At 27.4% G+C, this 14,488-nt stretch overlaps 1 protein-coding gene across 1 annotated transcript in view; it reads right to left on the bottom strand.

Moving 5' to 3' along the window:
• LOC107439548 (acetylcholine receptor subunit alpha-like) overlaps positions 1-7,885 on the bottom strand; it is a 60,812-nt gene extending 52,927 nt beyond the window's left edge. The window contains exon 1 of the mRNA XM_016052182.4: positions 7,272-7,885. Within this exon, the coding sequence (XP_015907668.1) occupies positions 7,272-7,688 (417 nt within the window). The 5' untranslated portion in view covers positions 7,689-7,885. The remainder of the gene's footprint in view (positions 1-7,271) is intronic.
• Positions 7,886-14,488: the final 6,603 nt, after the last annotated feature.

Genomic DNA, 14,488 nt, shown 5'->3' with positions numbered 1-14,488 from the left:
AGAATAACTGTGAATTCCAAATTTTAAGGTGAATAGGCAACGAACATGTTAGTCTCATCTAATAAGGATTTCGGTCATTCACAGTAACATGCACATCATTTACATAATAACCTCATCAGGACGATTATTTCATACTTTGCCTTAATAGCATCCGGCATTTCAAAAAATAAAAATAATTGGTTTTGTTGGCGATGATCTCGTAAGGCGATAAAGAATCATGCATAGTACAGGTAAGGAAGATATTAACCTCGAAGGAAAAATGGATGAATAACCCAAGGAACCGAAGCAAATAGACCAAATTTAATCTTTACAGACGATAACGCTTGTTCACAAAGAGCTCAGTTGCTGGAAGAATCCCTCCAATTGGAGGATATTCAATGATTGGAGTGGCTTAGGATGTTCCCTGACCTTAATCCCATTGAACACGTATGGGACGACCTCGGACTCTCAATTTCAGATTAAAAACCTGCTCCGACGACCATCGATGAGCTTAAGAATGCCTTTGCTGCAAGAATGGGTGAGGTCACTGGATTTATAAGGACTCTGGTAAGGAGTATGAAATGCAGACGAGAGTATGAAACAAGAGTTGTGTAGCTGATAAAGGCGTTGCACACTTTAAGACATGCTTTTCTCTGTTTGAAAGGGTGTCTGTCAGCTGCTGTGCTAAACAAGTGACCAGTTTTTTGATGTAGGGGTTTTCGATTAAAGCGGAGCAAAATGACAATTGAATAAGTATATAGACGTGTAGACTTTATCATATAACAAAATGTAGAATGAAATAAACTGTAGTAAATAAAAGTATGACCGAAACTCTTTTATCGAATTACAGAATTAAAACTAAGATAAAAGACTTGGAATCGAATAGAAATTTTTTTTTTCTAATTAAATTTACGATATAACAAAAAAAAACTCAAAACGTAACCATAAATCTTTGTTCAAAATTTTTTTATTGGGATGAAGCAAAACTTTAGTACTACATTAAATATTATCCAGTCATACTTCAAATATAATCGTACAGAAGTAAACAGAAATATGATAGGGACGCATAATTATAAAACGTCAACTATTAAAATCCAGGTATCCGTAAACTATTTCCTTTAGTTTTTCTAGAGAACACAGCAAATTTGTATCATATAATACATGAGTTGATTTCTTATTTTAATTATTTCACTACCGCTGCCACCGTCATGAAACATATTCAGCTATTTTTCCAAGGTTATGTTAGATAATAATATATGATTAAATTTATTATTAGTTTGGATCACCACCTTTATTTTATAATTAAAATTAAATAAGTGATTTTTTTTTTCATTTTCAAATCTAAAATATGTCGATTTTTTAAACGAATGATGATCCAAAACACGAAAAATGACCCAACTAAAATTAATCTATAAATTTCTTTATAAAAGGAAAAGGAGAAGGAAAAAAAGAGAAAAATTCTGAAGAAAATCTGAAGGTATTTGACCCATTCTTTAAGCTTATTCTTTCATCAAATTTTCAACAGATTTTAATTTTTACAGAGAAAAAAATTCTCTAAAATCTCAGCAAAATTCTTAAAAGATTTTTCTAAGTCTGATCTCTATCATAAGAAATAGAAAATACTAAATTTTTATCTGTTAAGTAACTATTTGGAGTTGACATCCATGCCTGCATTAGAGTTTCGTATTCTAATAGTCCAGGGACACCAATGACGGAGTGTTGGATGCTGTAAACACATGTTATGTAGAAGGAATGAAAGAATTATTGTAATGCCAAAGCTGGGATTTAAACCACCGTTCAACTGGTCATGAGATTGACAAATTAGACCTTTCGACTAAAGTATGTACTCAGTTGAAAGACACTAAGGTGGCTTCATGAAGTGTTCACCACTTATTCAGTTACGTTTTCTTAATTTAATCAAAATTAAATCTTCGGAACGAATAATATTTCTACGTATATAGATTTTTTTGCAAAATTGGGCTTAAAAACTAGGACAAATAGCCTTAGATTTTTTTTAAAGTTTATTTTCTACAGAAAAGATTAACAATGAATTTTAAATTTTTTGTGAAAATACAAGTTTAAAAAGTAGGGTAAATATCTTTCGAATTTGTTTTCTTTTCAAGGCTTGAAACATTAGTACACATACCAATTTTCATTTTTTTTAAAAAAAAACATGTGCATAGTTTCAAACATATGCAATTTACATTAAAATATCTACTTTATATTACGTCTCTAACCTTTTTCGTTACATTAAATGCACTAGTAAATACGTGTATTTTTCAGAATCTCAGAAAATACTATGGCTTAATTATCATCAGATTTGTTTTAATGCAATATGGAAAGTTTCATCTTTTCGCTCTATATGTTAATTACATCTGTAGTTGGGAAATCAAAAAATAGAAAATTAACTTATACACCTATGAAAAACGTATTACTTTTTCTAAATGTTTAAGTCATGTTTAATCTAAAGAATATTTGAAGACAAATTTCAGTTTTTTTGTTACTTCACAATATCTGGGAGAGAGATAGTTTCAAAAAGTCAGAAAATGTTTAAAAGTTAAATTTTCAAAATGACTATAAAATGTCTACAAAACATCTGCAAATAATTTAAGAGAAAATTTTTAAAATATTCGCATATTTCTAAAGAAATTCTTAAGATACCTTTTCAAAGGGAAAGTCATAATACAAACTATTTTATTAACGTGTATATTTTGTTGAATAATTTTACATTAATATTATTCATACCTAAATCTTTATTTAACTAAAATTAACTAATTTTAATTTCAAAATTCATTAAAAATTTGATACACGACTCTGACATTGAAATAATACTCATCATTCATAATCACTACTAATCATCATTAATCATTTCTCGTTCAATGAGATAATTATAAATTGATTCAAAATATTCAGCAACATACAATTTTAGTATTAGATATAATATGATTTTAATAACACATGAAAATTTTCAACTTTCTAATTGGCTTTCAATGTTTGGTTGAATTTTATTGAATGTCATGAAAACTAAAGAAGATTAATAATATTAAATAATAAACTAAATTAGTTCTATCTTTATAGTTAAATAAATCGATATTTAGTTGTATACAAAAATAGATATATTTCGTTGAGAAGAAATATATATAACCCTGCAAAAAGTATTTACTATAAATATATGCTTTATATTGGTAGTGCCTCGCGTACCCGTGCCACAGGACCTGGGTTCGATCCTCGGGCCGGGCAAGGTTGACTCACCCTTTCATCCCTTCAGTGGGTCGATAAATGAGTACCAAGCATGATTGGGAACTAAAGACTAAGGGTTCCGCGTTCAGCTGACCACCTGACCGGAACATCTGCTCCTGCTCCCCAGAGCCCAAGGTTAAGAAAACTGAGATGGGCACAGTAGGCCTTGGCCCTCTATGGGATGTTGTGCCACTGAGTTTAGTTTAGTTTATATGCTTTATATAAACTCTATTTGATCAAATTCGTTAAACACAGTAAAAAACTAATGCAGTGGAAAACTAACACTTTAAAAAAATACATTGAATTTTTCACAGGGAGTCTGCTAAACAACAGCCTCATGAGCAATTTTGGGCCGAGTAGCATCTCTTTTCAATCAACATATCTACCAACATATCTCTTTTCAATTAACACATATACCCATAACAATCTCTCCTCTTTTTTTATGATACTGCCTTCAGACTTAGTGGGATGTTATATTTGATCAGATGATTTTGAAATTTGACGAAAATAGCTGACTTGATCTGATGCTTAATGATGTGTATATCTAGCACAGCATAGCCACCTCTGACTGTTGGGATATTAAACTTCACCTATGAATCGGAAGCCAATGTAACATGTGGCACAGTTTTCAGAATCTAATGACCATCGATATTTCTTTAATTTCTTTTATGAGTAGAAATATTTCTAAGATTAAGTACCGTTATCGTTTTTTATCACAGTTTTAGCTATTTTGAAATAGAAAATAGAAAACGACACATGCTTGTATCACTATTTAAGTACGCAAACTTATTTATGATCTTGCTCAACAATTTAAGAAGCTATGTTTTTGAAAGACTTTAAGATATAATTCAGAGTATTTAAGAATTTAAATCAATTTTAATCGCTCTTTTTGTCAAAATAAATAAATAATGGTAAAAAAACAAATGTAATTTTATTACCTTTTTATACATTTTTTTAAGAAAAACTATTTTTTTTGCTGGAAAATAACCGATTGTAAATTCTATTGAATTTTTCTGTACTTTCTCTCAATTTTTTCCTTTCTCATTAATATTTATGATTTTGTACAACATGTTCTCGATTTTAATATTTATATTGATGTTGGGTTTTATAAATTCCGAGATTCAAATGAATCCATAATTTAAAAGCGAATGATCAGCGGATGTAGATAAATATAGTATAAATAAATGATCGAAGGGGGAATGTGCATTAATTAATTGTTGATTCAACTTAATGAAACACTTATGATCCATTATATATATATATATTCATCAGGACGATTNAGTGAATTATCATTTTGCCATTAAATAACTAACAAAAAATTACTTTGAATTATTGAAAACAAACTTCCTTTAAAAACATTTCGCTGTTATCAAAAGGAAAATCACTTTGAATTTAAACCATGCATATTTTACGATACTGATGTTTTTAAAAGTTAAATAAAAGTATATTGGTAAAGGATCCTTTTCATTGAGACATAAATCAAATATTTGATTTAGACCTAAGACTTTAACGAGCTTTTCGAGTGAAACAATTACGGCCAATTAAAATGAATCCAATGTACAATTAAATGATACAGTGTACAAGTAGCATATACTATAGTGCTGTTCAATATAAAGCATAAAACAATTTTGTAATATAGTAAAACAGTTATGAATTAAGGTATTTAAATCAGTACTATCTAGACAAATTGAACAAAGGGTGCTCTAAACTATGTCTGGTGAAATAAAAATTAGGTAGAAAAGGATATTTTATACATTCAAATTAGCCTTTTAGCAAAAGTATTCATAGTATAACAAATTTACTATTCTTTAAATAAATTGTTGGAGGGATTTAAAAGTTGGAAAGAAAAACTATAAGGAAACAAGTTTGCATATATGTTTGGGACTCAAATGCCATACTAAGCATATTACGATATTTTCAATGGCAAATGACCCATATCGCTTTATAAAGAAATGTATACATCATGTATAATAAATTGTATCTGATATACTATCATAAAAAAGTGATCATGCCTGATATGATTATGAAAATATGAAAAACTATTTAGGAAAGTTACTTTTACGTTAAACAATTTTTTATATTATGTTTAACAATGAAATGAATTATGTGAGAATTAGGGACTCAAAGTTCATAGAAAGATGTGCTACTCTAAATAATATGCTTTAAAACAAATCAAATGGTAAAATACATGCTACAAAATATTTGTTTATTACTTATAATATTGTATTTAAGCTTTTAAAACATTTTTCATAATGCAGCATGTTCTTTTTTCTGAACTTATGGAATTAAACGTCACTTTCAACAGCCTAAATGATTGGTAACATCAACATTATTTGCAACAATTACAACAACAAGTATGTTGGGTTTTTTCCAGAACATAGTTTTATTTTGCAGATGATTTCTTAGAACAAATATAAATTTAAATATTTCTTTTCATTTTCTACAAAACATTTTATCATTTTTTGTTAATATTGAACTGTTATTTTTCCTTATTTGCTTCACAATTTTCTTTCTGTGTTTTGAACCTTCGCGTCATATACTTCCACATCAAATTTATTTCAAACTATGTCTTTCGAAATATTTCCTGAACTCTTTATTTGTTATCGATATGTTTTATTTAAAAATAGTGATTAAGAAAATATCCGTGTAACCACGTATGTTTAAATAAAGTAATTTTTCATATTGACTAGCTCTAAAAGGAAAATAAACTAAGCGATAATGCTTTAAATTTTTTTGAAATAAATGTCTTAGTTATTCAATTAAAATTATAAAAATAATATAATAAAGTTGAATTTAATTTCAAGTTACATTCCTCAAATGCAGGTACTATTACTACTCTAGTCATTATTGACATACATATATATGCTAAAAATGACTAGAGTGTGAGCATGTATAATTGCAAGCAAATTTCTTGTTTTTTAATTAATAATAAGATTTATCAGTAAAATAATTATAAATAGTAGTTATCTAAATGAAATCTCCGACACTCAAAATATGTTGTAAAATGTATTTAAAAGTTTTCATATCAGGTATACTTAAGCATTGGAGAGTTATAACTTTTATTTGGCAGTCAAAATCCTCTGCTTATCTGAAGCTTAGAGGTACAGTACTTGATAAATATTTTGTCAGATTTAATTATTATTTAGTCTCCCTTCATTTAAAAAAAATTCTGTATGTATTACTGAGTATTCGTAAAGAACTGCTACATTTGAGACACAGGTAGAGATGTAAGCAACTCTCGTTTTAAGATTTTCTTTGATAGTATTCCAATATATTTTACAGATGACTTATAAATGAAGCAAAAGATAGAATTACCATAACTTATTGCTTTTATTGCATGTCACAGCGCTCATTTTTTTACAGATTTTTCACATTTGTAGAAAATGTATAATCTTAATAAACAACATTATTTTCCGCTGTATTTTCAGATCTTTTTATAATCTCCATATATAAGTTGTAGTGGTAAATATTTTTTTAATATTAAATTTACAAAACTAGTGATAAATCAATTCTACTTCTAGAAATATTCTTCAGCAAAAAGAATAAAAAACACATATATATGATTTAAATAACTCGAAAAAAAGTTAATACTAATTTCTCCACTTCTCTTAAATGAGAATCGTTAAAAATGATTTTTATCACATTATCTTGGAAAATTTTAAATTTAAAATTACTAATACATTTATTTAAACTTGTATGAAAAAAAAAGATTCCAAAATAGTGATTTCATAATTATAATTTTTATCATCATTGCTATTGATTATTAATTAATCGTTATTAATATTTATATTATCATCATCATTATTATGATTAACATAATATTATTATCACATCTTGGAAAATTTTAAATTCAAAATTACTAATACATTTATTTAAAATTGTATCAGAAAAAAAGATTCCAAAATAGTGATTTCATAATCATTATTTTTATCATCATTGATATTCATAATTAATTAATCGTTATTAATAGTAATATTATCATCATCATTATTATAATTAACATAATATTATTAACTAAAATATGTAAATAAAAAAAACAGTTAGATACTTACAATATCTATGAGTTGGGAGAGCTTGAGCCCTAGATTTATTGTCACTTTGTGGGAATGGTTGCCTACGGGCCTAATTAGTCTATTATAGTCACTGAGCAAATCATCATGCAGTCTCTTGGCGGCTGGATGCGCCTCAGAGACTTTTGTTATCAGTAACAAGACATATAAAACATAACAAAGCCATGTCCAGTTGTGCCTTAAAGGCACTATCTCCCAACAGTACCTCTTACATCTTGTTGTCCGTAGTGATGCAATGGTCAACCACAAGAGTCCCTCGTCCGCATGTTCATCCGGGATGCTGTTCACATCAACACGGCTTGCCACGTCTTTCTCAACTCCGTTATATACCAGACTGGAAGAATGAATCGGTCGATAGCATCCCTTTTCTCTTCTCTCTCTGATCCTCATCCTCAGCATCTTCTTTCGGATCAGATGTCAAGAAAATCAAGGGATGCTTCCCACCAATAATTCTCTTGATTAGATTAATTCCTCTATAATCTCAAATCTTAAGTAGTAAACAGGTTACTCGAGAGATCAGTTTTTGACATTCCATCCAATGCAGGCCACCATTTCGTAAGGGGGGAAGTGTGAAAGATTGTCAAAGAGCGCCACCCAACGGCGGATCACTTAAATGATGCTGCATTGCTCTGAATACTCCCTTTTACGCTCTCTCGCTGCTAATTTCCTTCTTTCTCTCTCCCGTTGCAACTCAACGAGAGAAATATGGAGGGGAAATAAAGATTGAATAAAAATGCTTCGCCAAAAGTAATTTATAACAAATGGATTTCTTTTTTTATTGAATGTGTGTTATTTTCTAGTTTTTAAAAAATGATTATTGATCGCATCATCAAATTTAATTTTTAAAAACAACATTGATAATATAAAATATTTAAAAAAAAAACTTTACATCATTTTCTTTAACATTTCGAATTATATTTTAAAAATAGGTCATTCTAATAAAATAAAAGAATACTTAACTTAAATGCAACAAAACAAATTCATTAATTAAGCTTAAATTAAGATAAATTTAGATTAAGAAATTAAGAAATAGGAAACATATGGCATATATATTTATTAAATACATTTCAATCGTTCATTTGCTATTTTTTAAATCAGAAAAACATGTACTTTTTAATAAATAGGTTTTTTAAATACTTTTAATAAATAATATGTAGGCTGTTAAATGCTTTTGCTTTAAAGACTTCCAGAAAAAAGCTTTCTTTATATTTAAATAAAATTTAGGAGCAGCTTTAATGTACTATCATTAAAAACGGCAGCACATACATAAATGCCAGACGTGCATGATTCTAATTAAAAATATCTATTTTATACATTTTTGGCATTTTCCATTAATAATTTTTAAAAACAAATTCGCCTTTAAGTGAAATTGGAATCTTTTAGCTATTAAGACAAATGAACTCAGAATAAGTTGAAAATTCTTCAGTTAATTGTAAACAAGAATAAGACGTGTTTTTTAAGTTAAAAATTTAGAAATGATATGGATTAAATGCACAGAATTTAATTTTATTATTTATTACTTTTAAACTTTTAACCAAAACTTATATTTTAAATAAAACACCAATTTTATACAATTTTTATTATATTTTTTCCCAATTATAAATTACGAAAAGATTTCAGATGCTGTTTTTTTTTAAAAATTCGAAATGAAAAATTGTTTCCTTTGTAATGCTGCATACCATTGAAGAATTAAAATTCTCAGAACAAATAACATTTATCGTAATTTTTTTCACTCGAATCCAAACTGTAGGTGGCGTTACTTTTGCTTGTTTCAGAAATCCTCTTTACATATTATCATTTGCCTATTACTCATTTCGAGAAAATATCTCTTTTGACATGGGTTGTTTCTAAATGTATAATTTGTAGAGTATATTTTCTTTTCATGGATTTTTTTTCTCATTTATATTTGTACCGATTTCTTTGCCTATGTAGAGATTGAGATTATTTAAAAATAAAGAACCGATTTGTTTTGAAAAATAACTCTATGTAGATTGCTTATTTCGTTAAATGTGCATTTTTTATCATATTTCTGGGCAATTACAGCAATTATAATCTAGCTCGACAATGCCTTGCCACTAAAAGCATTTTTGGTATGCTTTTGTAAAATAATTTGTACTGGAAATTGGATTATTTTAATATAGAATTACTTAATAAAAAATTCTTGTAAGGAATTAAATAACAAAAATAATATTTCATAACTTTTTGAGTAGTATTTTAGCAATACTCAAAATGTGTCCAAATATAGGTTTAAAATCTATGACAAAAAGTAAAAAAACATAGAAAATTTATTATTTCTAACTCCTTTTGATTTGAAAAATTTTCGAAGCATAATTTTAAGATATTCAAGTATGGGGGTAAAGGATAATAATTTAATTTAAATTTTTGCCAAATTCATTACTCTTAAAATTTAAGATTTGTGATACAACTTGTATTAAAAGAAAAGCAAACTACGTAAATAGAAAAAAATACTCTGAACATAACGTTAAAAACATCAAAATAAGTAAAGACTAGAATGTGTTAAATTTTGTTTCAAACAAAAAATGCTTCTAGGAGAGTTTCCTTTCTTTTTTTTCTTCAGGTTTCAAGACTGCATAACTCCCTACTTTTTTAGATCCTTTACCATAAAACCCTACATTCAATTCATTTATCCCTGTTTTAACCGATATTGTCTCACCCGTTTCGGTAGTTCTTCTTTTATATGTATGCCGGATTTATCGGATGAATTTTACCATCCTACCATTTTTGTATTTCTACACGTAATTGACATTTTAATGTTGTATGAAACTTTATATACGATTCTAATTTTATCCACTTTTATATGCATATGTGCTACTTACTGTTTTATCTATTTCATGTATTTTAAGCAGGTAATAACAAAAGGTTATAGTATCTAACATTCTGAATTACTTCAAAAACAACTGTTTTGGGGTAATGTGTCCTTTTATGGACCTTGTACTCTTTAACGCCACATCCTAACAACCAACTCTATATCCAATATAATACCGAAGCACCATTATAATCTTTACTTTTTTATGTTGCTAGTTTCTAATTTATAACACTGTTAATTTATTTTTACAATAGATGCGAGTAAGTTTTGTTTCTGGCATCCTATAGACGCTTCCGGCTTTGAGAGATTCAAATTATATTCAATCAGCGGCTATGTTCTGGGAAGGAGAAATTTTGAAATCGTTAAAAAATATAAATATCTCAAGAAGTTTATACGTATAATTTTTTTCTCGCATGAAAATACTTTTTTTTAATCAGACATGGTTTGTTGCACCATTTTTTTCACTTCTATCCGAAAAGTAATTTATATTTAGCGTAGTGTAATCATCATTAAAATGTCTTTAATTGCATTGAAAAGTGCATTTAATTGAATTAACCAATTAATGAAATATCTTTCATTGATACTTAATATAAACTATAATTTTTTTCATAAAACCTTAATAACTATTTAAGTAGTTACAATACATTCCTATATTTTTAAAAATGCATTAATTCATAGATTTATCTATGAATAATATAAAAAGAATATAATGATTGTTTTAACTATATTGATCTAACTATTTTTAGCCTGAATAATTGTTTGAAAACAATGCTGTATGGAAAAAAAAGTAGAATAAATCCTATAATTAAACAATAAATCTTACAGGTGTTAAGATACAGCCTCGTTAAAATTATTGACGTCAAAAAGAAATCAATTTTTTTTCGTGTTTATATTAAGGTGTAAATTTAATAAAAAATTGTTAAAAAAACTTTCTCTTTGTTCCCATTCAGCATTGTTTCCCCAACTATTTTATAACTGATGGGGTTATGACCTTATCAACTAAAACATGTCCCAGGATACAATAGCTCATCTAATTATCTTCGGAAGTTGACTTTTCTTGGAGAAGTTGTTTTATGAACAAATACTATTTTTTATCGCACTTCAAACATGAATTATCTTTTTATGCGAAAGATGTACAGGTTTCGCTGTTTACTTTCATTTTAGTTTCTTGTTCACGCGTTATTTTGAAAGCTGCAGTTCTGAAGAATCTGCTGAAATAACAGTTTGTAAATTTAAGTATTAAGAAAAAAAACAGAATATTATTAATTCTGAATAAATAATATAAAGTTTTCAATAGAAAATAAAATTGGTAATTTAGGTGGATTATAATTAAACCGAAAACGCATGGAATTTAAAATATCTAGAACAAAAAATGTTTAACAGAAGAACCATTCATGAAAAAAAGTAGGAATTTTTTTCAACCTTATTCTGAATACAATTACAAACAATTTAGTTAATAAAAAAAGAAGCATAAACTATAAAGGCTTAAAAACATAAAGTCTCTATCTTCAATGACATAAATATGAGCCTAATCAGTTCATTATTTAAAATTTTAATAACGTTTCTAGTTGAAATCATCATTAAATAATTGACCATATCATAGAAATTATATTTTAAATCTTTTAGGGCAAACTGGCTCTACATGGATGATTTTCTATCATTTGCTGTTTTTTTTAACTGTCCATCAGGTACAGTATTTGTATCATTCATCTAACGTTTCAGTATATTTAGTCGTAATTTTTTTTAACAGATATCACCAAAGTTGATTTTTATTCCTAGAGAATTTTAAAATTACATCTTTGATTCTATAATTCATGTTTTGAACTCTATATTTTTTATATAATGTATATAACTGCCTTTATATGTTTACTAATAATTGACTTTTGACTCTACAGTGCAATTGACTTTTGACTCTACAGTGCACACGGATTTAACAGTACCCACTAATGAACGAATTTTCTCACACTATGGTTCAATATTAATGGTCTGTTCTCGTACATTACACATGTAAATGAATTAATGCAGTAGATATTTTAAATTACAAAATAAGAAAAAAGACGCATTTTCTCTGACTTTTTTTAGGTTCTATATTTTCAAAACATTGAAGAAACTACAATCCAGAAGATGTAAACCCCATAATTTAGACAGGAGAATGCTCTAACGGTCACCCTTTTTTTTAATATATTTTCTCTTATCTCTGAAACTAATGAAGCAAATTAAAATAATTTTTTTAAAAAAAATGTTATGCATGTATCTCCTAAGATAATTTCATACAAAAAATGATTTATTTTAATTATTATTTGAAATATTATCTACTCTGTCAAGTTTAGAATTGATAATTTAAGCATGATACCTGAGTACCAAATCTAAGGTATCATTATAGGTAAGGTATCGAACATGATTGATCCCTGAATTTTAAACTTTTCTGAACAGAATTCAAATATGAAGTACAGGTCACTCCTGACACGAGTGACCTGTACTGTAATACAAAAGCCTACATTTTGAAGAAAATGTAGGCTTTTGTATAATCATAAAATAGACATTTAAAAAAGGTTATAAAGGAAAATTACACCTTCTAACACTTAATTTAACTAACATACATTTTGTTCCAGAATGATGTCCCGATAAATTTAAACTGTTATGGTTCCAATTTAACTATGCAGATCTGTTATGGAGCCCAGTATAATTAAAAGCCAAGCGAGAAATCCTTCACCACCATGTCGGTGGCATTCAATGGTGTTGTCTTGGTGGTAACGGGTAGCTAATTGACAAAACATACCGTAGATTGCAAAGGGTTAGCGAAAATTTCTATTGGCGTTAAAGGAGCGTTCTCGCAAATCTCCAAACAGCTGTGCGCTTATGATTTTGTTTTGTTTTCGGTATCGCATAACATTCAACAAGTTAGATATGGGTGCGACATTTCAATTAAGCGGGTCTTCATTTGATTCTTCTGCATCAAATAAAATATAAAGCGTATTTTTTTGTTATAGCGCCGACATAATCGTTTGTATCTGTTGACTAAATTGTGTTTATTAGCGTTTTTTAAAAGGTCGTAATAGAACTAAGATAGAAAAATTACACATTATTACATATTCTATAGTTTCATAACTTTCATTAAATGTATTTCGAGTAGTGAAATTCTTTTCCTACTCATCCACTAATTCGAATTAATAATTTCACAATAACCTTTAATCCTTAATAATGAAATGATTATTATAATAAAGTTTGTTTACTTAAAAGATTAAAAAAAATTTTTTTTATTGTTTAGCAGAGACTGTTTCCGATTCTATATTCATTAATTAAACTTAATGGTTTTGCTCGATAACCATTTACAATTTTTTTAAAATTTTATTTAATTTTCTGTTATTATGAAATTCTTTAAATATTTTTCGACGTAGAGATTATTTAGCAATAATGCGAAAAGCTGAAATTTATAAATGTATAATATTTATAAATGTTTAAGAGAATTTTTAGCAGCTATTTTGTACTAATTATTTTAATTGAAATGTTCATTATACGCAGTTTTATAATAATAATCGTAAAATTCATTGAACAATTGAGTATTACATTTTAAAATGCAAGTATAATTTAATAATTATTTCATTTTATAACTGCAAAACGGTAGATAAGTAACTTCGTTATAAAGTTTTACATGATACGAGAATATTATACGACTGCTTTATAATGAAAGAACAACAATTTAAGTTTTAAACTTTTTGCGGAAAAGAAAAAATTGAAAATTTCTCCTGCCATCGGTGTTAGCGATTAGAGAGTCTTTTATTGAAATATTAAGTCAGTATTGTTCCCTTTTAAATAAAAATGCATTTTGCTCCGGAAAAAAAATTACTTGAATTTTGTCGATAGAAATTCCCTAATTATAGCAGTAAAAACTTTTAAATTTCTAATCAAACTTTCCTTCATTATAATTTTGTGTAAATTATTATTAATAATATAAATGACTATTGAAAGGAATTAATTGAGAATGTCAAATTTTAATGAATCAACTGTTTACGCAATCAGATTAATAATTTTTTTCATAATTTACAAATGGAGAAAAAGTCTTTACAGTTTAAAAGTGAAGAGAAAAATATAGTTGAGATTAAATTTATAAAGTAAGCACAACCCGAAGGAGATTGAAGTAATGGCATTAAAATCGAAATTTCAAAAGGAAAAAAAATCACGTTTTAGTGTACAGTGAGCAGTAAACAAAAATCTAAAACTAACTTTTGATCTAATGATCAGATGTTTACGTTCTAGGACTTAATCTTAATGGATCGAGAGAGTGAATTCAAATATGCCGCTTAACTATAGTAGACAATATATTTTAAGTTCGGAAATCAGACACTATAACGAGCCTACTTTGAGAAATTTT

Source organism: Parasteatoda tepidariorum, chromosome 3 (assembly GCF_043381705.1).
Source record: "Parasteatoda tepidariorum isolate YZ-2023 chromosome 3, CAS_Ptep_4.0, whole genome shotgun sequence".
NCBI classification, from domain to species: Eukaryota; Metazoa; Arthropoda; class Arachnida; order Araneae; family Theridiidae; genus Parasteatoda; species Parasteatoda tepidariorum.
The sequence above is the reverse complement of the archived record's forward strand: the minus strand, read 5'-3'. Positions and strand labels throughout refer to the sequence as shown.